Below are 27,795 nucleotides of genomic sequence, written 5' to 3'. Positions count from 1 at the left end.
TAATTTATAATTTTATGATGATACTAATTAATTCCATAAGCGGGGCATGTTAATTTTAAGGAAAATTACTATATTATTGTGTTTTCTAAAATTAATTACTTTAATTTAATGTAGTTTTCATAAGTATTCTTCATCAAGGCATCTTTATATTATATTTTTAACCCAAACTATATAGTATTTGCATTGAGATCCCTTAATCGGGTCCATCACACGGTGCTAGTGATTTAAAACTATAGTATTGATTGATTTGCTAAAATTACAGGTAAAAAAAACAAGTTATTGGACAACTTACCCAAATCAAAGCCCTTTCATATTCTCATCATTCAATTGTGTTCTCTCAATCAAACAAACACACTAAACCTAAATTTCATTTTCCTAAATTAGAAACCTAAATCCCTAAATTTCCCCTCAATTTTCACCTAAATCTATCAATTTTTTTTGCGACAATTTCAATTAATCGTACAAAACAAAACAACGAAGAGGTTTAAGATATAAAATCTGCAAATAAAGGGAGAGAGAAAGATATTCGCCTTCAAATAAAGTTGCCTCCCAAATTGTAGAAATAATTTAGTGAAATTTTTTTAGAGTTTAGATAAATATGGTGTGATATGAGGAAGAGAAAGGAATACAACATAAGGGCGAAGGGACCCCGTGGCAACTTGGTCAAGAAAATAGAGAAAAGGTGGGAAAATTTTAAAAAAGACGGAATATTAGGCCTGAGTTGGGTTTTGGGAGCAATTTCTTATCTAAGGTGAAGTTAAGGTAGTAATTTTAGCAAATCAATACTATATATTAATTCCAGAAACCAAGGGACTTCAATGTAATTAAAGAAATTTATACAAATTAATTATACTATATAGTTTTAAATCGATAGCACCGTGTGATGGACCTGAACAAGGGACTTCAATGTAAATATTATATAGTTTTGGTTAAAAATATTAATTTAGATAAAACTAGAATATGGCGAGTTTCCTTAAAATAACAGGTCCAACTTACGGTGTTAATTAGTATAAAGATGTTAATTATTTAACATACACAAATATAATATAAGTATATGTTAGATTTTGGAAACTATTAATAGGTAAGTAAATCAATTCAGATTTCCAAAAAAAATATAATATTCCATAATTCATTAGATTTTTAATTTAATTATTAAAATAATTATTAATTGATTTTCCTTAAAATAAACATATAAACATGCCTTACTTATGTTATTAATTATAAAGATGTTTTAACATAAACAAATATAATTTAAGTATATTATATTTGGGAAATTATTAGAAAGTAGATAAATCAAGCTAGATTTCCAAAAAATATATTCCATAATTATTTTGACTTAATTAATTTAATGCATATATTTAATATATTTATTTCGAGTACTGAGAGTAATAAAAGTAACCTTGGGTATAGTAATCACTCATTGGATATTTAGAGAGTAAAAATAACTTTGTTAATAGTGAAAAAAATTGTAGTAACATTGGATATAGTAATATGATAGTAATCACTCATTTGAATAGTCAAAATAACAATAGCAGCGAGCGAGAGTAGTGGAAGTAACAACGGGAGTAGTGAAATTATCAATATTAATGTACAAGTAGTGAAAGTAACAGTAATTACGCCGGGAGTAGTGAAAGTAAAAGTAATAATAATAACAAATGTAATAAAATTAATAATTCTAAGAACAAAAGTAAGTATGTATGAAAAATTAGCTAAGCAATTGATTTAAGTAAAATAGTAATGGCGGGAGTAGTGAATTTGTCTCATTATTTATTTCATTGTAAAGTAGTTTTAGTTAACTGAAAATATATTTTAATACTAAATAGAGGTAGCCCGGGCGAAGCCGGGCACCCATACTAGTTGTTTTAAAAGTGAGTAATTTTAGCAAAACGTGTTTCAAAAGGGAGTAAATCTAATTTACTCTATATATAATGTACTGCGTAACTTATTCATCAATAACAATAATACAAGGCATTCCGTATTTCCGTTATAATCTCCCGCTTATTAACTTAGTTGCACCTTACGTAATTTATAGTTCATTCATAGTTCATACTATGTTACTCAGAATTGTGTGTGGGTGGTAACAACGAGTACAAATGGACACCCTCGCCATGATTCAAATTTTAAGATGTCGAAATTCAGTTCTTTTTTTAGACACGAGGGTGGTTTCACTGGTTTAAGAGTCGAAGTAGCGTAGAGTACATGATGTACATTTGCAATGACGTAGCTAGGACTGGGTCTTGGCCCGGGGTCCTTGTCCTTTTTTATTAGTATAGTTGGTCGTTGGTATAGTAGTAACTAGTAATTGACTAGTAAGACAATGCAATCTGAGACGTGAGTTTTTTATTTCTTTGATTGTTTCTTCAATGAAGAAGCTTATGCCATGAGTGGTTCTACTATTATTCGGGTATTATTTCTTACCCTAAGATCGTTTTTTTATTTGTTCTATACACATTCTTTATTAATTTTTAAATATTTTCATATAATACTCATTTACTAATTTTTAATTTTGTGTTCATAGATTTTGACGATTAATTTCAGCCCAACCTAAGATTCGGTTCTGGCTACGTCCCTGTACATTTGTATTAACACCCTCTTTATCGAGCATGTTGTAACGTACTATTCTTGTTTATGACAAGGATGAGGTTGATGTAAGGCAATACTATGCTCGGTCATTGCTTGACAACTTTAAATGTGGTTCAGCCTATACTATCAAATATGGTTTTAATTTTGTCAATTTCGGTAAAGGATTGGAGAGGCATTGCATCCGCAGAAATCTTCATTATGGTTCAAGAACTTCCTGAACAAATAACAACTTAATCCCACATAGCTTAAATGTTTCATTAGGACTGTCGAAAATTACAGGTGGTGTTTTTATAGGCACCAAACGTGCCATTTATTGGGAATAATCTTCGCAAGTAGTATGTATGTAATTTTTTGAAATCTTGCAGGTATTTATTTGATCATATGGAGATGCTGTTAGGAACTCCCATACAAGTGACGCCAGGTGGGGACACCGGCTTCAACAACTCATAAGGCACAACACCAGCTCCATTCCTGTTCTTCAACTTCTCATTATTGTTCCTCTCATCAATAATCCCTTCTAACTCTTTCAATCTCCCACTAAATTTCTCAAAAGCCGCCTTAATCGCGGCTTCTTCTTCAAATGCTGGTTCCATGTTCTCCCCTATATACTCCTCATCTGGAGAATGAGTCGAAAGCACATCCAATATCGTCATAACCCGTGTTGCTTGTATTTGAGAAGGGAAGCATTTAAGAAGTGTTGCTTCTGGCTTCTCGGAGAACAATTTCCATTCTTCATCAGTGGGATCTTCTGTAGGCATATTCGTTCTAGTTAGGGTTGGTCTGTTAGGGAAATACCCTCCATAACCATATTGTCCGAAGTTTACTGCGGCATGATGTCCCGAAGTCACCCAAATCATGGTCGTAATGATATGAATAAGGTCCTGTGTGGTCTTGAGATTAGGCCACCATGGTTCGTCCTTCTTGTCGCCATGACCTACCGTTCTTATCTCCGTCCACCATGCTTGAAGCTCGTTGTCGGATTCGACTAGGCTTGATTTAGGGTAGTAGTGATTGACATAATCTGTCACCCATTGCTTAAGGATGTCCCATAAGACTAGCCCATCATTCGCGAATGGATAGTCCTCTATGTGTAGCTTTAGTCCATGTGGAGCTGTTGGATCTTCGACCGCCATTCCTCTACTCCCGCGACATAAAATTGTTAAGTTAGTCTAATGAGTTTTGAGAAAGTTTCAAAGTTGGGGCGGAGACAAGAAAGACAGTTTAATTTACCTGCTAATAAGGTCAGCTGGCAAAGCTTCATGATCAAATCTCCACTCGGAACCATAGATCACAGAACTCAACTCAAGTGAGTACTTTCCAAATGAAAAGGAGCTCTCAATGATACCACCTGCATTAACCAATGCTTCTCGAGCAAGCGCATTGATTTCCATGGTGTATCGAAAGTGAGGATGCAACAACCTATAGATTGGATGCATTGCACTCAATTGTCTATTTGTTGCAATTATGTATGGTTCTGTGCAGCAATGGGTTCTTAGCCTGCAATAATACATATGTTCAGCCTATTTGTTGCAACTTTCCCAATATAAAAAGGTAAACAATTGAATGAGACATCCAAATATGGAATAGGTAAACAAGCGACTGGAACACAGGGAGTATTATTAATTATACCAGTGAGAGATGAGTTGATGGTATCCGGCATCATGGGCAAGGACATGAGCCTTAGCAAGCCTCCAAAGCCAGCAAGACGTGGCGTCCCAAGTGGGAGTAAAGGCTTGCTTCCATTGCGGCTTTCCATCGCATGGTGGTCGTGTTAGCTCGATGGCTAGAGGTCGTAGAGTTTGATCCTCGTTAAGGATGAACAAGGTGCGCGACCCATACAAAGTTGTGCCTTTGAGTTCCCTCACTTTGTTTACATAAGGTAAAAATGCATCATGATAGTCTAGCATAAACAACTTGTTTTGTTTTAATGCCTGCACTTAATGAAAATGTAAATTTGGCTCAGAATTATTAAATCGAAATTAAATCAAATAATATAAACCATATGAGTCAGTTGTATATGATTGATTTAACCTCATCCACAGTCATGTAGCCTAAGATGGCCTTCTCTACCAACTCCGTTGTAATAGCTGATTCTTGGGGGCCATAAATATCGGCATCCAATTTACTCTTCAGCGGCCATTCCTGCAACACAGATTCTTATTTAGGACGGATTGATTAAGAAGCTAAACTTTTCTCACCTTGCTTATTGGAGTAATGATGATTAACATACCGTGACTAATTTGATGCTATATGGATTTAGACCAGCAAGCGTTTGACGTGAAAACTCATCGTCACTAAACCAAGAGAATCTATTCCCTGAAAAATAACAAATTGAAACAATATAGTAAATTGTAACAAATTGAAACAACATAGTAAACCAAGAGAATCTATTCCCTGAAAAATATCATTTTGCGTAGCCATAGAGGAATATTAAGTAAGAATCTTACGATCATAGATAGCAGGAGGCTCAAATCGAAGAATGTGCTCTTCAATGTCATGAATGGCTTTGACAAGTCTAGGCAAAACAGAAGTGAGAAGGCCATGCTGTTGGAGAGTAGGTAAGCTAATTCCTTGATTGTAAAGCGAATCGACAGCGGTGAAATGTGGAAAACCAAGCTGAGGATCAAGAATGAAAGTCTCGAGTGATGGTATGACAGCATGCAGGACGGAGTAAATTGTCTTGGCTGAAAATGTCGTCCCCTTAATTTCCGAAAATTGTTCGTCTCTTGGTACATACACGGAAATACTCCTTGTTTCTGACTCAGGATCTGTGATAATTGATATTACAAGTAGTAGCGAACTTAATATTGGTGAATCATGTATAATTATACTCACTTTGTCCCGGTCAATAGTTTACACTTGCTTTATTTCCTCCTCGCAAAATACAGCAAGTGTAAACTATTCACTTGAACAGATGGAGTATATAGTAAGCAAAAGTATGTAATATGGTACGGTACCTGCGGTTGAAGGACGACGACCAGTTCTACAACGTCTAGGATAAGGAAGGTCCGGACCACCCAAAACGGGTCTAGCCAAGTCAGCATCTTTGTCCGGCTCTCCAAGGTCATTGTAAGTGTCATAGTCATACACTCTTTCAAAGGACTTGCGTTCTCCTTTCCCATCACCTCTCATATTCTTCAGCTCCATGTCCCTCATTCTTTTTAACCCGCTTGGAGTTTGTGACGGTAAGTACGACTGATACGACGACATTCATGGACCATACGCGTAACCAACGTTATAATTTTCATATAAAAATAAAAATAATATAATAATAATAATAATAATAATAATAATAATAATAATAAAAGAGAAAAGGAAGTTAACCTTATTGGGGAAGAAGATCCTTGAATGAGGGAACTGGGATTTGGGGTGCACCCAAGAATTACAAGTAAAACGAAGAGGACCAAGAATGAAGCCATGGATGAGTATTTGGGTGACGTACATCTCTTTGTGATGTTCATTTTCGACGACCACTGCGCCCACCTCTCCAAAGTACGCCGGTACCTTAAATTCCGCCTCATATTTCACCACACCCTCCTCGTTCTTCGTCCGATGAGCGTATGCTTTTATTGTTGCCTTTTCCTTTCCCACCTCTTCCCATTTTTAATTTGTTATATATGTCCATACATGTAATCACGTTAGTTGAATTCGCCACAATTCATGAAAAGGACAGCGAGTTCTAGTTGAATCACGGAGTATTATTTTATTTTTCGTTTTAATCAAGATATTATAAAGGAAAATGAGATAGCATCGGGTTGTAGCCTACTAGCCTCTAGGATTTAAAGTTAGTGGAGGCAAAAAATTTCAACCTTTTCATTTCTTTTTTCTCACTTTGCTCTCACAAAACATATTGTACTATATATATTCCAATCCCATTTATTTACTTTTTTATTTCCAAATAAATCTACAACCATCCAATTGAGCCCAGATTTAATTCTAACCGTTGAGAAGTAATGGGCCTCCAATGAGAGGATCATTACTCGGATAAGGTATGGTAGTGATGAGCTCCTATTTCTACATTGTTTTGGCATCATTTGGAGCTCATTTGATAACATTTGGTGACGGTTTTTGACGATTTTCATGTTATTTAACCAATTCCGAATGCTTCATCATTTAGCATGATTTCTAGTGAAGAATAAAGTGCCAAGAGACGAAGAGAAGCATCCAAGGAAGGGTGAAGAACAAACATTGAAGAAACATCATGAGAAAGCCTTCCAAGGATCCAGCAAAAGACGATTGAAAAGCGCATTCCAGGCCAGAACTCGCACGGTGCGAGTTTCCAGACCCCAGAACTCGCATGGTGCGAGTTTTCTGGGTTTGTTCCGTTTTGTGTTACGGGCTTTTCCTGTGTTAAGCCCATGATTATTAGGTTACCTTAGACTATATATAGGATGTTTTTCTCTAGGTTAAGACATCTTATGCTTACTTTTAATTAATCAAGTTGTATTTTGGGAATTATTTTCATCTTTTTGATTTGGGTTTAGATCTACTGTGGAGAACTAATCTCCTATTCTTAATCCGGCTCAAAGGTGTAATCTTTGGTTGTAAGACTCCTTAATCTTTCCTTAATTATTATTATCATTGTTAATCCTTTGTGTTTATTGTTTGAATTTTGGAAACCTTGTTTATATTGAGTAATTAAGTGTGATTTCCTTGTTGCTTAATTAATCAAGTTCCTTAAATTATTGTTGTTGGGATTATTAAGTGTGATTTCTTTGTAATCTCATCTTTGCAACACCTTGTTATTATGCTAATGAATGTGATTTCTTCTTGGCTTAATTAGCAAGTAAATGATTAACTTGTAATTAGGCATTAATTGTGATTTCATTGTGTCTAATTACCCTTATTGAATCTCTAGTGCCTTTATCTTGTTATTAATTTGGCCAATGTATGTGATTTCTACTTGGTAGGATTGATAAGTTGGGTTATTTGATTAAGTGTGATTTCCTTGTCATTTAACCATTATTTAGAAGATTTAGGAGAATCATCTCCACAATAAGGTGATAATATTAATTAGAAGGATTGATTGAGTGGTTTTATCAACTAAAGTGCCTAAATTTGAGTCGGATTAAGTCTCTCTCAAATTTGATAAATTTCCATCTTTAAACTCACTTGTTTGATTGCTTGTTGCATACTCTTGTTTAATTTTCCTTTTGTTGTCCTTGAAAACCAAACCAACCCCTCCCCCCCCTTTCATATTTGTTGTTAATTTGTCACAATTGTTTTAATTGCTCTTTTAAATTCTCTATTGCAAAACCCCTCTTCTCTTGGGTTCGATCCCTTTACTTACTAATTTACTAGTTTAGAATTAGTGTTAATTAGTACGTTTTGTGGTATATAAATTGTTAATTTTGCCGTCTTTTATTGCGACGTTTTAGATGTTTCAAATTTTGGCGCCGTTGTCGGGGAAGGTAACGGTTTTGCTAGTGTTTTTGTTGGTGTTTTTAGAGTAGTTGTGTTAGTTAACCTTTGTTCATTGTTGTTAGTGTCTTTTTCATTACTTGTGCGAACCTTTTGGATTGTGTGCTCTTGTGTAGAATTGTTTATGGTCAATACTAGGAATTCAAGTGAACCACTTCTTCCATTCAACCCGGAGATTCAAAGATCACTTGCTTGGATAGGAGGAGGTATTAGAAGAGACACCCCGGTTATTGAAGAAATCAATCTCGTGACTCAACAAGACCAAGAGGAAGATAACATCATTTCTTTTGAACCCGAACCCGAACCCATAAGAATCATCATGGGTGATCGTGAGGACGAGAATCCACACCATGACGGCGAGAGAGAGAATCCATCAAGGCCTAGAACTATCAAAGAACTTACCGCCCCGGACCTTACACAAGTGCCCTTGTGTATCTCATTTCCGGCCTTGGCGGAAAATGCCACCTGTGAACTTAAATCCGGGTTAATTCACCAATTGCCCCAATTTCATGGACTTAGCACGGAGGATCCTAATAAGCATCTTAACCAATTCCATGTGGTTTGCTTAAGTATGAAGCCTAATGGGGTTACCGACGAGCAACTTCAACTACGGGCCTTCCCTTTCTCACTCAAGGACACCGCAAACGATTGACTTTACTATCTCCCCACCGGGAACATCACTACTTGGAACCACATGAAAAAGGCCTTTCTAGAGAAGTATTTTCCCGCTAGTCTCTCCTCTCAATTGAAGAAAGAAATAAGTAATGTTGAACAAATGGATGGGGAGAAGTTGTATGAGTATTGGGAGAGGTTCAAACAACTTCTTGCTAGTTGTCCTTATCATGGACATACCGACTATGACCTACTCTTGAACTTTTGTGGAGGTCTCCTTGAGGATGATTCTAGGATGATTAAGGCCGCCACACAAGGAGGGATTGAGTACATGTCGGTCCAAGAGGCAAATGACTTGATTGAAAGATTGGTGGGAAGTTCTAGGAATTTCAGAAGGAGAATTAGGAAGACAAGTGCGTCATCTTCTTCAAGGTAAAGCACCAACCATATGGAGGACAAAGTTGATTTTCTTACCAACTTGGTTAAGGAGCTTGAAAAAGGAAATGGTAGTACATCTCATGTGAAATTTTGTGGTCTTTGTAATGATCAAACCCATCCCACCGATGGGTGTCCATCTTTGCAAACGGAGGAAGCAATTCAAGCGGTGAAAGCTCTTGGATTTCGGAAGTTTGACCCTTACTCCAACACTTACAATGAAGGGTGGAAATCTCATCCAAACATGGGTTGGGGGTGGAAATCAAAATCAAAATCAAAAGGGATCCTCAAACTCCTCATTCTAAAAGCCTAATCAAAATCAAAACCTATCCCAAAATTCCTTGGAAGAGATGATGAAGACACTTGCCATGAATCAAATGACAATGCAAAAAGAAAGTCAAGCCTTGCTAAATAATACCAAGGAATTTCAAACCGCCGTGCTTCAACAAAATCGGCTCACCGATTCTAGGTTTGTTAACCTTGAGACCCAAGTTGGTCAAATTCTCAACACCCTCAATTCTCAACCCACTCAAGGAGAAAGCCTACCTTATAACACAATTCCTCCACCTACCAAAGAACAAGCAAAAGCGGTCTCATTGAGGAATGATAGAGAATTAGTAGAGGCATCCAAAGCTCCTAAGAAATCAAGGCCACCTCCTATTGTTCATGAAGTGTAAAATGTGATTGAAGATGAAATTGAAGTGGTAGTGGAACATGGGGAAGCATCTACACCCGAACAAGTGAGGATCAATTCACCTCTTCCGGAATATGTGCCACAAGCTCCATTTCCAAGTGCTTTGAATGATACAAGGGTAATTGACAAGAAAACTTCAAGCCTTTACGATATCTTTCGTAAAGTGGAGGTAAACATTCCTCTTCTTGATCTTCTTAGTAGTGTGCCCAAGCATGCAAAGTTTTTGAAAGAGTTGTGCACTACTAAGAGGACCAATAAAGCAAAAAGCATGAAAAAGGTAAGGGCTAGTGAACATGTGTCGGCTATGTTTCAAAAACGTTTGCCACGAAAATGTAGTGATCCGGGCATGTTCACCATTCCTTGCAAAATTGGTAATTTGGATTGTCAACATGCTCTGCTTGATTTAGGTGCATTTATTAATGTTTTACCCACTTACCTTTATGAGTCCCTTAAGTTAGGACTCTTGAAACCGACTCGTACGGTCATCTCTTTGGCCGATAGGTCTAGTATCTACCCTAAGGGAATTGTTGAGGATGTCTTGGTCAAGGTGGGGGATATGCTTTTTCCTGCTGATTTTTATGTGATTGAAATGGAACCCGAGAAAGGCTCCACTCCCATTTTGTTGGGAAGGCCTTTCATGAGAACTTCCAACACTAAGATAGATGTGTCTAGTAGACGCCTTACTATGGAATTTGAAGGGGAAAGGATTGAGTATAACATACATAAGGCAATGAAATACCCAACCGAGACCTCCTCTTTGTGTTTTCTTGAGATTTTCGAACCAATTGTTCAAACCGTGTATGAATTGTGTAAAATTGACACATTAGATGTTGCTTTGACTAATGGATTGGTTGGAGAGAATATGAGGTATGCTTTGTCTTGTAATTTGCAGGAAAAAATCAAAGACTTAGAGAAAAATCCGCCAATGGAAGAGTGAGAAGAAAAGGAAGAAATCCGGAAGGCAGCCAGGAACTCGCACCGTGCGAGTTTTCAGGGCCCAGAACTCGCACCGTGCGAGTTTACCCCTGTCCAGGACTTTTGCTTCCTTTATTCCAAATTGTTAGAAGAACTACCGAAGGAGAAACCCGTTCCTTCTATTGTCAAGGCTCCTATTGTTGAAATGAAGCCCCTACCAAGCCACTTGAAGTATGCTTTTCTAGGAGATGAAGAAACTTTACCGGTAATTATTTCAAGCAAGCTTTCTAGGGAGCAAGAAGAGGCTCTCATCCGAGTTCTTAAGCAACACAAGGAAGCAATTGGGTGGACAATAGCCAACATCAAAGGCATTAGTCCCACTTTATGCATGCACCGGATTCTTTTGGAGGATGAAGCCAAGCCCGTTCGCCAACCACAAAGGCGTTTGAACTCTCCAATGATGGATGTTGTGAAGAAGGAGGTACTCAAACTCCTTTATGTAGGTATGATCTATCCTATCTCTAATAGTCAATGGGTTAGTCCAACCCAAGTTTTCCCAAAGAAATCCGGGCTAACGGTAGTCGAGAATCATGAAGGTGTTTTGATTCCCACTCGAGTTCAAAACGGGTGGCGAGTATGTATCGACTACCGTAGGCTCAATGCCGTGACACGAAAAGATCACTTCCCGCTTCCCTTCATGGATCAAATGTTGGAGAGGTTAGCGGGAAAAGCTTTTTATTGTTTTTTGGATGGCTACTCGGGTTACTTTCAAATTCCAATTGCCCCCGAGGACCAAACAAAAACCACTTTCACGTGTCCCTTTGGAACGTTTGCCTATAGAAAGATGCCTTTTGGTTTTTGTAACGCACCGGGAATGTTTCAAAGGTGCATGATGAGTATCTTTTAGGATCATGTGGAGGATTTTATTGAATTATTTATGGACGACTTTACCGTTCATGGCCAATCATTTGAGGATTATTTTAGTCACCTTTCTTGGGTCCTCTAACGTTGCATTGAAACCAACCTTCATGAGAAATGTCATTTAATGGTTGAGGAAGGAATAGTGTTGGGACATGTTGTGTCCTCTAGGGGAATTGAGGTCGATAAGGCCAAGGTCGATACCATTCGCACCTTGCCTTATCCTACTAATGTGCGTGAGGTAAGATCTTTCTTAGGTCATGCCGGTTTCTACCGGCGTTTCATCAAGGACTTCTCCAAGATTGCCGCTCCTTTGTGTAAACTTCTTCAAAAGGAAAGTGAATTTGTTATAAGTGAGGAATATAAGAAAGCTTTTGACACACTCAAAGAGAAATTGATCACGGCTCCCATTATTCAAGCACCCAATTGGAATGAGCCATTTGAAATAATGGCGGATGCGAGCAATTATGCCCTTGGCGCGGTCTTAGGCCAAAGCGTAGGGAAGCTACCTCATGTTATTCAATATGCCTCCACCATGATGAATGAAGCTCAACGGAATTATACCACCCCCGAAAAAGAATTCCTTGCGGTGGTGTTTGCTCTAGAGAAGTTCCGCTCTTATATCCTAGGAGCTAAAACCATCATCTTCACCGGGCCTTGAGGCACCTTGCCTCTAAGAAAGAATCTAAGCCCCGATTGATGCGTTGGATGTTACTTTTGAGTGAATTTGATATTGAGATCAAGGATAAGAAAGGCTCCACCAACACGGTGGTGGATCACCTTAGTAGAATCATCCTAGAAGACTCCTTAGTGCCACAAAGTTCAATCAAGGAGACCTTCCCGGATGAAGCCCTTCTTGCCTTGATGTATACCGAACCTTGGTATGCACATATCGTGAATTACTTGGTCTTGAACAAATTTCCTTCGGGTTTGACTCGACATAAAAGAGACAAAGTCAAGAGTGATTCCAAGTACTATGTGTGGGATGATCCTTATTTGTGGAAATTTTGTGCCAATCAAGTAGTAAGGAGGTGTGTGCCGGATACCGAAATCATGTCAATTCTTCGGTTTTGCCACGCGTATGCTTGTGGGGGTCATTTTGGAGCCAAAAAGACGGCTAGGAAAGTCTTAGAGAGCGGCTTCTTTTGGCCCACACTCTTCCGGGATGCCCATGATATAGTCAAGATATGTGATAGATGCCAAAGAGTTGGCAATATTTCAAGGAAGGGAAAAATGCCACAAAACCTGATGCTCTATTGCGAAATATTCGATGTGTGGGGTATTTACATACTTTCGGCGGTGGATTATGTCTCTAAATGGGTGGAAGCCAAAGCCACCAAGACCGATGATGCCAAGGTAGTTAGAGAGTTCCTCAAGACTAACATTTTCTCTCGGTTTGGCTTCCCCAAGGTATTGATAAGCGACCGCGGCACTCATTTTTGCAACAAAGCCATTGGTGCCCTTCTAAAAAAGTATGGGGTAATTCATAAGGTATCCACGACCTATCACCCTCAAACCAACGGTCAGGCCGAGGTTTCCAATAGGGAGATCAAGGCCATCCTTGAGAAGACGGTGAATCCCAATCGCAAGGATTGGAGCTTGAGGTTGGATGATGCTTTGTGGGCCTATCGCACGGCCTATAAAACACCGATCGGGATGTCACCGTACCGACCACTTTTCGGAAAACCATGTCATCTACCCGTAGAGGTTGAGCATTGGGCCTATTGGGCGGTTAAATCCTTTAATTTGCAAACTAGTATAGGCCCCGTGCAATTCATGCACGATATTTATAGAATTTTACCTCTTAGTATACTATATTTATAGATTGTAAATTGTCAATTCATTATTTTTTAACGTTTTTCATCATTGTATTTTGATTTGAGAGAAAAAAAAAACAATTTAAGTAATACTCATAACATGAAATATGTGTTTTAATGAAAAAAAACGTTTTTACACAGATTTAATGATATTGTTTTACAACTTTTTTAATAGCATATCTTTTAGCTATAACTTACCTTTTCGAGAACGAAATTTGTATAATCAAAAAAACCTAGAAGCAAATCTAATAGGGAACTATATTGAAATAGGAAAGAAAATAAGAAATTATATCAAAATAGGGGAAATATTTTAGGCGGGAAAACTTTGAGTTTTTCCTATTCATTTAGTATATAGGGGATGAGTGAAGCGGGGCTTCATAGAAAGCTTCAACTTCAAGAGTTGGAAGAGATAAGGAATGATGCTTATGAGAACGCTTCCATCTATAAGGCGAGGACAAGAGCATGGCACTATAATATGATTTCGAGAAGAGTTTTTCAAGTGGGAGAGAAAGTCTTGCTTTTCCAAAATAGGCTTAGACTTTTCTACGGGAAATTGAGATCTAGATGGATGGGACCATATGAGGTGGTTCATGTTTTTCCACATGGGGCGATCGAGGTGAAATGCTTAAAGTCCGGGAAAGTCTTGAAAGTGAACGGTCAAAGACTTAAGCACTATCATGAAGGAATTGAAGTGGGTGAAGTGGGAACGCTCCACCTTGTTGACCCAATCTATTCAAATTAATGAAGATTCAACTTTGTCGAGCCATCGACGTTAAATAAACGGCAAAAGTTTGTAAATATTTCTTCCCTTGCATATTTAAATTCCGCATTTTATTGTTTTCATAACATTTTTGCATGTTTAATTTAATTGCATAATTTAATTCTTGCATTATAAATTAATTCACTTGCATGTTTAGTAATGTTTTAGCATGTTAGGATGTTTTAATGTGTGTTTTAGTGTATAGATTACCAACTCAAAGGGATGTGTGATGAAAAGAGGGAAGAAATATGTGTAAAAGAATTGGCTAGATTGAAGAATTAAGCAACAAAGAAAACGAATCCAGCAGGAAACTCGCACGGTGCGAATTTTATGGATCCATTTCTCGCACCGTGCGAGAAATCGCAGTACACCTAATTTCAGCTTGATTTTTCTCGACACCCTTCATTGTTCTTCCCCAATTCTTTCAACATTCAACCTCTCTCTTAACCCTAACCCTAACCCACTCAAAATCAATCATCAAATCCTTCATAAATCTTCAAATTCAAGCATTTAACTTTCAAGATTCTTCAATTTTCACTACCCAACATCAATTTGGGCAAACAAATTGCAGAAAAATCACCCCATTCAGTCAAGGAATTCGACCTAGGGTTTGGTTGACTCGAGATTTGAAGGTTTTGGGTTGCAAATTGGATTTAAGGGACGAATTGAAGCATTCTTGGGTAGTATTCATCATCCAACAACACAAACAAGGATCAAAGGGAGGTATAAACCTTATTCTTATTCTTGTCATTCATAGTTACCTTAATTTCGAAATTTGTTTGGTTCAAATTGAAATTTGGTTGTTAATTGTGTTGTATTTCGTCCCTAAACAATTTCTAAACTTGTGAGGTATTTTACATTCAACAAACAACTAATTAGCACATCATCCTTTTAGTGCATATTAGGTGTTTGTTCTTTTGCCTCACCCAAAAAAAAAAAATCCTTTCCAAACTTGTGTTTTTCTGAAAAATTGTTATACCATGGGAAAAGGTAAAGCTTCCGAGGCTTCCTCCTCACAAGGACCCAAGGGAGCCTCGGCTTTTGATGATAATGAGTACTCGGGCAAGGAGGGCCTCCGAGACAAAGCCCTCACAAATTGGAAAAAGTTTGCTTCGGTGTCAACCGTAGCACAAACCAAATTTCTTGATGAAAATGTTCTTATCGAGTTGGGAATGGTTTCCAATACCCGCATGCTCCTAGAAAAGGTCGGTCTTGAGTCATTTATTGCACAATCCGCGGAAACCCGGAGAGGTGTCACCCTTGAATTTCTCTCCTCTTTGGAGAAGGTAAAGTTGGGAAGGGATAAAATCCCGGGGATAAAATTTCGAGCTTGTCGACTTACCCACACTTTGACTTATGACCAAGTAAGAGAGGCTCTCCACGTTACCAAAGTCCCCATAAAGGAACCCCTTGACAAGAAAAAAATAAGTGCATTTTGGAATGATATTACGGGGGATGTAAGGCATGCAAACTCAAAGAACACAACCCTTCTGAACCCGATTTTACGCCTCTTGAGCCGTCACATAAACACAAACGTTTTGGTCATGACCGAACCCACCAAAATTAACTACCTTCAAATACAATGCCTATGGTCCATGACCCCGGAGGGGAAGGGGATACCAGATTGGGTAGATTTATTTGTGAGCGGTTGCCTTGAGTTACAAAAAGAACCAAAAGGGACCATTTTCATTGGGGGTATGATTGAGATGATTGTGGCAAAGACGGGTGTACCATTTCCACCCAATGCTTACCCACTTGAAGGTAGTGGCCTCATGGACTACAAATTCTTGGGAAAAGCACACATGCTTGAGGTTGTAGACCAAATCACCCCGTTGGTAATTTGGTGCATGGGTGGCCAAAACTACAAGTACTACATGTACTTACCCCGTCCCCCCAACTCACCCTTGGGTTGGGGGTGTGCACAATATTTTTACATGCCTCCAGACGACGAGTTTGTGGACCTTTGGGTTGATAGAGCCCATGTAGTTGAACCCGACATTGAGGAAGGTGGAGAGCAACCACAATTGGGGGGAGCTCTAACTTATGGTGACATGCCACATTATGATGCACCTTTTGATGAACCAATGCCAAATGCTCCTTTTGATGAACCCCATTTCACTCCACCCCAAATGCCACAAGCACAACAACAACAACAACAACAACCTTTCATGGCACCTCAATTCAACTACCCGGCTTTCCAAACATGGCAATCGGATATCACCAACCGTGTCACAAACCTTGAGTCCACTCTCTCTCAAATGCAACTCACGGAGAATGCCCGGTGGAGAATCACCGAAAACCGCTACCACCACTACCAAGAGGATTATGAGGAGATGCGTTATGTCCAAAACGCAACCTTTGATATGGTGGCGGCCATGAATGCACAGCACATGAAACAATTCCCCACCCAATACCAAGGCTATAGTGAGACTCAAGTTAGTGACACAAGAGCCGAAATGACAAGATTTAGAAGAAGAAGAGAATCAAGAAGAAGGGGAGGACCTCCGGGACATGAAGGTACCTCAAGTTCACACTCTTGAATGAGTTAGGGTGTTCACCTCACACTTTGGGGACAAAGTGAAGAATTAAGTGTGGGGTGGACATGAGTTGGTAACATCATGTATATATTGTAATATATTCATTTCATGCATCGTATTTCATGTTGAAAAAAAAACGAAAAAAGAAAAAGAAAGAGAAAAAAAGAAAAGAAAGAAAAAGAAAAACCCGGCTAGGATGAAAACCCGAAAGGGCATCCTAGGCAAAAATGGGAAAGTGGCCGAGGCCGGAGTGAAAACTCAAAAGGACACTCCGGGCAAAATGAAAAAAAGAGTGCGAGCCACGAGAGTAGAGGTGAGGAAAAGAGCTAAACCGAAAACCCGAGAGGGCGGTTTAGGCAAAATGAGAGAATTAGAAAAAAAAAAATTGAAAAACATTTTTGACTCTTTGAAGCCTTGAAATCATGTCACATACATGACTACTTCCATTTGGTGTTGGTGACATAAGTGGTGGAGCTCTAGAAGGCCGGAAGAGTAGGCTAGTAGTGTGCCAAGACTAGGAGGGGGATTTGGAAGCTTACTTTGATACTAGTGCTTGGCATATTTGTTGTTGGGAGTTGAATTGTTTTGACTTGTCTTATGCATTGATAGTTGGTTGTTCTTGTTGAGGAAGTTTGTTGTTGATTTGATGTCAATTGAGAATAGTGGTAATGTAATCTTGGAGGAATTTGAGGTTGCCTAATTGATATATTAGGAGATGCTTTGATGACTATGGTGACCTTGTGTTAAACCAAGTGGAGTGATAAGGGGGAGTAATAAGGAGAATGTTGACGAATTGTGAGTGAAAAGTGAAGGTTGAATTAGTGAACTTAGGATCATCTTAGAAGAGGGATGGCATAAGGAGGGCGAGTGAGGGAAGAGAGGTTAGTATTGGAGGATTTTGGGTCACTTACTCACTTGTTGGAGCTTTGAAGAAAAGTGACCATGTGATTTTAGAAGAGGTACGATATAAGAAGGAAGTGTGAGATGAAGAGAGGGGAATTAGGAGCATGCCCATACGGTTTTCTTAGCCTAAGTGGTGATTGGATTTACTTTAGTTTGTTCGGGACGAGCAAAGGGCTAAGTGTGGGGTGTTTGATGAGCTCCTATTTCTACATTGTTTTGGCATCATTTGGAGCTCATTTGATAACATTTGGTGACGGTTTTTGACGATTTTCATGTTATTTAACCAATTCCGAATGTTTCATCATTTAGCATGATTTCTAGTGAAGAATGAAGTGCCAAGAGACGAAGAGATCCAAGGAAGGGTGAAGAACAAGCATTGAAGAAACATCATGAGAAAGCCTTCCAAGGATCCAGCAAAAGACGATTGAAAAGCGCATTCCAGGCCAGAACTCGCACGGTGCGAGTTTCCAGACCCCAGAACTCGCACGGTGCGAGTTTTCTGGGTTTGTTCCGTTTTGTGTTACGGGTTTTTCCTGTGTTAAGCCCATGATTATTAGGTTACGTTAGACTATATATAGGATGTTTTCCTCTAGGTTAAGACATCTTATGCTTACTTTTAATTAATCAAGTTGTATTTTGGGAATTATTTTCATCTTTTTGATTTGGGTTTAGATCTACTATGGAGAAGTAATCTCCTATTCTTAATCCGGCTCAAAGGTGTAATCTTTGGTTGTAAGACTCCTTAATCTTTCCTTAATTATTATTATCACTAGTTGGAAAGCCCGTGCGATGCACGGGACTTCTATTAAGATTATCTGTAAAAATATATTCTTAATAACGGAGACAGACCTTTATGAGTCTTGTAATTATTTTAACCTACAACAACTACGTAAAACTGAATGATGTTACGTAAAACAATAATTATCATAATTATATATAGTGTGTTCAAAGAAATTGTTAGATCTCTTAAACATAATTTTACCTTTATTATATATATTTACAATTATGTGTATTTGCTCCTTATAAACTTCTCGCAACATCAAATCCAAACTGAATTCCAATAGAATTATTAGTTTCTAAACAACAATAAAAAATATTTGTAATTCTATTGCATACAATGCACGGGGGCGACATCATTTATTAGTTTTATGACATCATTTAAAATCGTTGAGTTACCAAGTTAGTATTTTTTTTGGCAACGCTGAAACGTTGGTTTACGTTACCATGATCCGGTAATAGAAAACTATTAAATTTAACAAAAAGTCAAACTATGCTGAAAATGAGAGCAAACAAAATTTCGAGAGTTGATTTAGATGAGGAGTGACTAATCATCCGTTCCCCTTGCAAAAACGCAACAAAAATGTTGGCATTTGGTATTGACTATATCAGTGGTAACATTCACAGATATAATTGGATTGTAGAGTTATTATTCTTACAATCTCGCGCGTCATCGATTTTTAACAGAAATAGTATTTGACTATTTACAATTAAGACTACTTGTCCTTAAAAGTTTCATGCAAAATATATAATACGACACATAATTTGCTAAATTTGTGAAAACTTGTTTGTAACTAATGTCCTTTATTTGGCCTTGATACATTTGGTCTCTATCACGATGAGGACCTTAATGCCTTGGATGACGTTGTTCTTGACGCTTCTACGTAAAGACGGCCATTACTAAAAACGGGTTTCAGCACATAAATTCTAACATGACTCTTGTTTACTGTCTAGCGTAGCATAGCCTCAATGTATATTGTCTCCGGAACGAAAGGAATCTTTATATCCGATGAAGTCATTCCTATGCTCGGTTCAATACCTTTTGTTTTTTTGGAAGCCGTAATTATCTTCCTTTCTATTTCGAATTTCCCAAGGCGTTTGATAATAAGACGATGTCTCTTTAGATAATCCTCTTACGGAGTTGATGTTCCTCAACAACATAACCGACATACCACACTTGGTAGAATATACCATTATGAGTTATGTTAAAAAATTCATCATGTATACTCCCTTCCCTTCTTAATAAACATTTTTCCCATTGCTTCTCAAGAGTCAAACGCCGTTTATAACTTTTACCATTAATATGTCAAAAATCATGGTCAAACTAATGTATTGACGACTCTGCAAAAGCAATACGTAGGATCATTGCGAAGAAGATGACGTACATTTAGTGTGAAATTCCAAAAAAACAATGAATTTTGCTCCCAATGTCTAACGGGACTAAAATACTCTACCAAGTCTCGAATAATAGGAAAAAAAAGTGACTCCTAAAAGTAAAGATGTCATACGGGCGAGGGGACATGACGAATGTAGGTTTTCTCATACCCATATTAATTAGAAAAGTTACATGCCCTTAGTTGTCACAAGTGAAAAATTTCAAAACCATAGATCAACTTGTTTAAAATAGTTCGTGCCATATAAATGTTATATTCTCGCTTATTCTATAGTTTTCAAATATTATTTCTGGTATTTTATTTACCCATGTCTACCTAACACCCATGGTTGGCATGATTTAAAATTCAATTTGAGTCTGAAACTTTATTTATATTCGTTGCATCCAAGACTAAAGAGATATAATTGGACAATTGTGATAGATTTTTCTTTTGATCAAATTTGTTTTTTCTTATTGTACAGTTTACAATTTTCTTATATGGAAAGCTATTTATTTTGAACCAATTTATTCTATTTCTCATGATTATGATATATACGTACTTTGTGTTATAATGTCTCGTTGCTAATGGAACATGAGATTAACTCCTAATAATAGGTTCAAAAGTAAGTAAACATTGGCCAAAAAAATTATCAAAAAGAAATTAATTTGATATTAAGAAGGTCAAGAGATCATGAAATTAAAATCTCATATTTTGGCTCTGTTTCGAAAAAAAATTAGCTTAAATTTATCTGACCAAAATTTCATTTGTCTTTTTTGTTGTAAGTATTTGGTGGATAAATTATTGGGTTATTTAATGACAATAATCCAACCTAAGTCTCCCCTTCCCCATTTAATCCAACCTATTGATTATCCCATATTAATCTCATCTTTCCTATCATTTAACTTATTTTGATACTTTGGAAGTGCAACCTGTTAAACAGGTTACCCTTTGTGGGTTAAACAACTTATTTTGTCCCTTAGCTTCTACTATCCCATCTGCCAACACCACAACCACCACCATCCAACTGCCGCCGCCGACATCACCATAGCTACCCTCCTACACCTCACCTTCGTCCACCACGCACTACAACCATCTCTGCCCAACCCGACATCACCTCTGAACCGAAAACCCGACAGTCGAGCGGATCTCACCTCTGCTTTCGTCCAACTATCACCACTATCCTGGACTCCGTCAACACTAACTTCGGCCACGAAGCAAGCAACACCAACTCCTCTTCGGCGTATCTCGGTGCCCTCCTATTCACCATCTGCATCCACCAATTTCGTCACCAAAGTCGACCAAATTAATTGAAAATCATTTGGTCCTTCACTCCTGGCTTCACGCACCATTTGCCAACATCAACATCACAACTCACAAGTCACAATTGACAACCATCCATGTAAAACATTAAAGAACCACAAATCAAACGATCTTCTTGCTGCTTCTTTCTTGTCCCACAAATCCGCCTGAGCGAAGGACCAAATGATTTTCAATTAATTTATGTTTCTGGAAATTTTAATTTACGTTTGTCTTGTAAATTGTTGTTTCAATACATTGATTTCTCTCCTTTTTTAGGGAAACCCTTGTTCATTAGGATGAAGAGATGAAAGATAATTACAGTAAGATGAAAAACAATTAATTGTTGTTGATGTATCAGGAAGAATGATGAAGGTGGACAATGGAGAAATGAAGAAGGGAAAAAATAGAAAAGAAGTGGGGCTGACCTGTTGGGCAACCTGTTCTAGCAGGTCAAATATGGGACAAGATCAATTTAAGTTAAATGATAGGAAAGATGAGATTAATATGGGATAATCAATAGGTTGGATTAAATGGAGAAGGGGAAACTTAGGTTGGATTATTGTCATTAAATAACCCTAAATTATTTACCAAAATAAGCGAAGCATGTGAGAAATAAGCTACCTGCTTTTTTTTAATACTTCAATTTATAATATTAAATATGGAGTACTTAACTATGTCCTTTTATACCATATTATCAAAAAAAGCTATCTTTCGATTAGTTTTAAAAACAGTTTTTATTTAATCGGTTAATTGATCGGTTCTGAATTTTCAGTTATCTTTTAAGCTCGTTTTTTAGGTTTCAGTTAATTTTTATAATGAAATCTGAGATATAGTATATGAATAATGTGTATTGGCATTAATATATCATATAATTAGTTACATAGTATATTTTGAGTGTATAGAACCTACTATTTCATAATGGTTAGATTACTTGGATATATGCTGGTAGTATATATGAATTTTTTTAGTAGATGAAATTAAGTGAAACTACTAATGCGTGAGTCTAAAACCGATCATCAATTCATCATATGAATAACACTATGAGTTGTTCCATTGTTACACAAAAGCTTTGAGTTGTTTAAACCACCAAATTCTACTTCAGTTTTTCTCGGTTTCATTCCACCATCATCTCCACATTCTTATAGAAAGTAAATTAGTTAAACAAAAATAGTAACATATATAGATTAGTGAAATGTTTTATGTATTGATAACTTGAATGTATATGGAGGCATTTATGTTTATGATTTCTATACACACTCAAATGATTATTTAGTGATTACATTTTGATGAAATCGTAATTTATACTTCATGTAATTACGTAAGATTACACTATATCATCTTAACATAATAATTTAATAAATAAATTCATCTTCTATCCGTCAGCTTCTTGAATTTTGATGCGAGAATACAAACTAAAAATGTATGAGACCATAAGTGGGGGGAAAATAAATGCGATAGCTTGAACTATTATGAATTTCTATTATCTATTTGATCATTTTAATCTACTTATATTAGGAAAATTTTATTAAAATATATTTGATCTACGAATTATATTAGGATAATTTTATTAAAATTTGCTTTAAATACAAAGAAATCTACTTTGATTAGGATAATTATTTATTTAACTTTTTTCTAAATCTTCTCTTGTTAGGATTTCTAAAAAAGTTGGACTCTCTAATATCGCTCGAAAAGTTTCTGCTTTATATATATGTATTGATTGTTAATCCTTGTGTTTATTGTTTGAATTTTGGAAACCTTGTTTATATTGAGTAATTAAGTGTGATTTCCTTGTTGCTTAATTAATCAAGTTCCTTAATTTATTGTTGTTGGGATTATTAAGTGTTATTTCCTTGTAATCTCATCTTTGCAACACCTTGTTATTATGCTAATGAATGTGATTTCTTCTTGGCTTAATTAGCAAGTAAAGGATTAACTTGTAATTAGGCATTAATTGTGATTTCATTGTGTATAATTACCCTTATTGAATCTCTAGTGCCTTTATCTTCTTATTAATTTGGCCAATTTATGTGATTTCTGCTTGGTAGGATTGATAAGTTGGGTTATTTGATTAAGTGTGATTTCCTTGTCATTTAACCATTATTTAGGAGATTTAGGAGAATCATCTCCACAATAAGGTGATAATATTAATTAGAAGGATTGATTGAGTGGTTTTATCAACTAAAATGCCTAAATTTGAGTCGGATTAAGTCTCTCTCAAATTTGATAAATTTCCATCTTTAAACTCACTTGTTTGATTGCTTGTTGCATACTCTTGTTTAATTTTCCTTTTGTTGTCCTTGAAAACCAAAACCCCCCCCCCCCCCCCTTCATATTTGTTGTTAATTTGTCACAATTGTTTTAAGGGTTTTTCTATCCTATGCCCACTAGGCATAGGATAATAAACCAAAAATAGAAAGTATTAAATGATATTTTCATGGGAAATTGTAATATCTCATCACTTTTAATTTTCTTCACAAAAAATACATTTAATACTTTCCTATTTTAGCTTCTTATCCTATGCCTAGTGGGCATAGGATAGAAAAACCGTTGTTTTAATTGCTCTTTTAAATTCACTATTGCAAAACCCCCCTTCTCTTGGGTTCGATCCCTTTACTTACTACTTTACTAGTTTAGAATTAGGGTTAATTAGTACGTTTTGTGGTATATAAATTGTTAATTTGACAGTCTTTTATTACGACGTTTTAGACGTGTCAGGTAGCCTCGAAATAATAAATCAAAATTTTTTTTTTTTAAAAATTTCAAGTCAACGGAGGCGAGAGCCCTTCTAGCTTTCTCTCGCTCCACCACTGCCTGCCGGGGGATATTGCTAGGGATCTTTTTTATTTTTTGGGGTGATTACTATGGAACTTCGGTATAAGACAAATTTGAAGTTTAGCGGAACATACAAGGACTGCCACAATTTCCATTATTGACCTTTAATGGTTTTGGTGCAAAAGTAAAATCAAGATTCAATCTTATTTTAGAACTATAATGTTATCTAGGGTGATATATACTACTCGGTGGCGCTCTATCAATCTATCACATACAATTTATTTATACCAAAGTTCAATTGTGGAATTGTGGATGAGAGGAGTAACCCATTATGAGGCCAAGTCGATCATATTAACAATATTTGTCGTCCAATAACTACAAATGTTTCCCTCCATCTAGGGACGAAGGGAATAGTAATTAAGCTTATGACAATCTAATTACCATGTTTAAACATAAACAAATTATTTTCTATTATTTATTTAAAAATTTATTTTTTTATCTTGGAAAATATGAATTCTTATTATAATGTATAAAGTTTATAATTTTGAAGCATCATATCCAAACTAACAAATACTCCCTCATATTCTATACAGAATTACTTTTTTCACATACGAGTTTTACTCCTTCACATACATTTTATCATTAGTTTTCCATCTAAAGCCATTTCTCAAACATAACAAATTAACTCTTTCTTCAATCTTTTTTCCTAAAATCAAATCTAATTACCAAAAACTTCAATAATGGATCTTAATCCCATAAAAGCTTTCATCAATTTTGAATTGTTCAACTATCTGAGCTATAAAATACCTTTTTCTTAAGTAACAAAATTTGAAATAAAAAATGACCAAAATTATTGAAATAGTGCGACGATGAAGACGGCAAGAAGATGTAAAGATTATTGATATTGTTGCTGAATGATAAGAAAAGTTCAAGTATGGTAGAGAAATATAAGTTCTAATAATGTGGCAAATGAGAACCAAATGCTAATATATGTTTTATGATCTCATCAACAATCCTCATTGGAATACGGTCTCAGGCCTGGAGAGTTTTTTTTGGGGTTGAACGGTGCCCAGGTGGTATGGTGGTTTCAGAGGCGGTTCTAGAATTTGATGGACGAGGGTGCGTAAAGTTTTTTAACAATGAAAATATCGAGTTATACGAAAAAAAAAAATTGTTTAGTTAGACAAAATGTGTGATATAACACTAGATAGAAATTGTTCAATACAAGGATAGAACCCATGACCTCTATCTATGAAATAGTATTAATAATCAGTAGACCCACATAACTAATGTGCTCTTATTATAAAGAATACTATAATTATTTTTTGGAAAAGGGGGTGCAGATGAACCCCTGCACCCCGCCAAAAACGCCTTTGGGTGGGTTGGCTGGAGCAAGGCAGTGGATGCTGCGGGGCTGTGGAGGGAGGGCGTGGGTGGTTGTTGATGGTTAGGTGGCTGAGTTGTATTGGGATTTTTGGGAGAGAAAAAATATGACAAGGATAAAATCGTAAAAATTGTATGTCTATGAGTAAAATCCGTATGTGAAAAAACACGACCCATTCACTATTTTTTCCCCTATTTCCTAAAACGGATTATTCAGGTTTTCTTCCCCTTTCTTATTTTGAAAATTTTTACTCTTATTTTATTCATTCCTCTCTTCTATCACTGAACCTCACCAAACTCTTTATTCCTATTTTATTCCTTCCCTAAATGTTTGTAGTCAGAATTCCTTTTTTAACTCATAATTATTCATCCCTATTTACTTTCACCAAACTCGACCTAACCTTTTTACTTTTATTTTATTTCCCTCCTTAATACCCGTGCCCACAAATAATGGGAAGAAAATATAGAATTGGAGGGAGTATAAATTCAAAATTACATTTTTTTTTTCTTTTTTCTGCAATATACATATCTTTGAATATTGGTGTTAGGTAGCACCATAATGAACACGGATACATGATATAGCATCCCATGGAGTCAAAATCCTCTTCATTTCCTAAAAGGAAATGGAGAAACCATTTCCTTTGCACGATCCAGATTACATCTTGGTAACATCGAACGGTTTTATTCATAGAAATAAAGGGATAATAGTGTTTAAAGGGGAAAATATTACTCCCTCCTATTCACTATGATCTTCCACATTAGTTTTGGGGTGAAATTTAGTGGTATGGTGATATCTGGATATAAATGAAAGTAAGAGAGAGAATGCAGGGTCACAAATTACTATAACCACAAATGATAGACAAATAAGAAAAGTAGAAGATCTTATTGAATTCACCGTTTTAGGAAATGTGGAAGATGTTAGAGAATAGGAGAGAGTATTAAATGGATTATGAGAGGAAATGGAGAGAAAGAAATGGAGAGGATCTTAATTGCAGCTCATAGAATAAGTAACTAATAGAGTGGCCTATAAAAATTTACAGATTTTTGTTTAAGGCGGGTGTAACATTTTAAGATTAAGATGGTCAAGTATTAAAGTATTAGTGTATTACTATGAATAAGACAAAAGCTTATTATATCGAAAAAAACATAAGATTTGTCTAATGAGATAATATTTAAGGCATTTTAATGTTAAAATAAATATCTTCATCTTAAAGGTGACTAACTGATAAAAATTAGAGAAAAATTAAAATGATGTAATTATGATTGTGAGTTGGATCTTACTTGGGTCAAGTTGAGCACTAACGAGGTCGAGTAACAAAGATTTACCAAGTAAATCCGAAATATCATCAAGGCCTCGGGTAAGACCCAGATTTGAGAAAAGACCAGCAATAGTAGGTTTGACACTTACTATTGCCTTCAAACTTTTTACACCATCTTTCTCAGCTTCCTCAATAATATTATTACTTGCTGTTATTTCGCTTACACTAATGCCTTTTTGTGAATGTTTTTGTGCCCTAGCAGCAGTTAGGTGCCGCGATTTCCTGCAAATTAATGAACTAATACTACTGCTACTATGTGGCTTAACAACATTCCGGTCACTTCCCCGTCCGTTTATTACGAAGGGCTTGTGTCCGAAACTAATATACGAGTAGTCTTTGTTTATGGTGTAGATGGCGGAGTTTAACATGTTTTTAGTTAAATATATGTGAATTATTAGTAGGGTTATCTATTCTTATTAAGTGTTTATGTTTGTGTGGATGATAATATCGACGATGTGTGAACTACTTCGTCTTATATAGATGAGCATGGCATGGGGGGGACATGATAGCAAACTGAAACGTGTAATGATCGGGGAAGCGTTTGTAGTTAAGATAGATCTTGGACGTTGACATGTATTACGCAGTGACGGAGTCAGAAATTAAAGTATTATTGAATTTATCAACGGGGTAACAAAATTTAACAGGGGCGAACAGAGTAATGGTACACGGAGAACTCGAAAGAATTGGAAAGTTTAAAATAAAAATTAAACATTTGGAATTTTCGTCCATTCAACAAGTGCCTCTGCTAACACCCCTATTTTCACCGCTGATCGATCTTGGGTCGGCATTGATTCTACCAATACTAACAGCTATACTGCATGTTTAAGTCGTTTGTTTGAGCTCTGCATGCCAGCCATTTTCATTTGTCTAGTGGAGTATGGGATTTATTATCCGTGGGGACCTTTCTCACCTCCTATGTAGGGTATTCTACCAAGCCTGCTATTAGCTAGTCTAGCTCAAGATGAATAATATTCATTTTAATGGTAAAATAAATTTAAATACTACCATGATAATAAGATAAAATTCTAGCTATTATCTAGACAACTAAGGGATATGGAACTTGTTTGCCTTATAAGGCTATTTCACAAACTTTTTGAATGTTTTGGGGCTTGTTTCGAATTAATTGGGACCAATGGGCATGTCAACATTTGTTTTCCTAATTCTAACTAAATTCTCTATGTCAAGGAGCGGCTTTACCCATTTTCATCGCAAAAAAAAAAAAGAAGTTGTACTTTGCTTTAAATGACTTTATCTAATTAAAAAGTAAACTGTTGGTT

General features: G+C 36.4%; 1 protein-coding gene across 2 annotated transcripts; it reads right to left on the bottom strand.

The window, feature by feature from the left end:
- Positions 1 to 2,716: 2,716 nt before the first annotated feature.
- LOC141596612 (linoleate 13S-lipoxygenase 2-1, chloroplastic-like) lies at positions 2,717 to 26,945 on the bottom strand. Of its 2 annotated transcripts, XM_074416817.1 has the most exons (10): positions 26,481 to 26,945; positions 5,908 to 6,176; positions 5,541 to 5,778; positions 5,031 to 5,351; positions 4,814 to 4,899; positions 4,615 to 4,725; positions 4,213 to 4,514; positions 3,814 to 4,080; positions 2,947 to 3,720; positions 2,717 to 2,846 (listed from the first exon to the last, which is right to left on the bottom strand). In XM_074416817.1, exons 1-9 carry the CDS (start codon positions 26,884 to 26,886, stop codon positions 2,961 to 2,963), a joined length of 2,760 nt encoding a protein of 919 aa, XP_074272918.1. In that variant the 5' UTR covers positions 26,887 to 26,945; the 3' UTR covers positions 2,717 to 2,846; positions 2,947 to 2,960. The 2 variants fall into 2 exon arrangements, with proteins under 2 accessions (XP_074272918.1, XP_074272917.1); XM_074416816.1 differs by having other exon boundaries at positions 2,759 to 3,720.
- Positions 26,946 to 27,795: the final 850 nt, after the last annotated feature.

Source organism: Silene latifolia, chromosome 8 (assembly GCF_048544455.1).
Source record: "Silene latifolia isolate original U9 population chromosome 8, ASM4854445v1, whole genome shotgun sequence".
Lineage (NCBI taxonomy): Eukaryota > Viridiplantae > Streptophyta > Magnoliopsida > Caryophyllales > Caryophyllaceae > Silene > Silene latifolia.
Note: the sequence above shows the minus strand (reverse complement) of the source record. Positions and strands in the feature narration are given on the sequence as shown.

Bases quoted from the DNA above. Each gene is read 5' to 3' on its own strand.
- LOC141596612 (XM_074416817.1), bottom strand. From the start codon at position 26,886: ATGTTAAACTCCGCCATCTACACCATAAACAAAGACTACTCGTATATT. The intron at 4,900-5,030 runs GTAAGATTCTTA...GTTATTTTTCAG, and splicing joins GCCTCCTGCTATCTATGATC to GGAATAGATTCTCTTGGTTT. The intron at 4,515-4,614 runs GTTAAATCAATC...CATTAAGTGCAG, and splicing joins GCTACATGACTGTGGATGAG to GCATTAAAACAAAACAAGTT.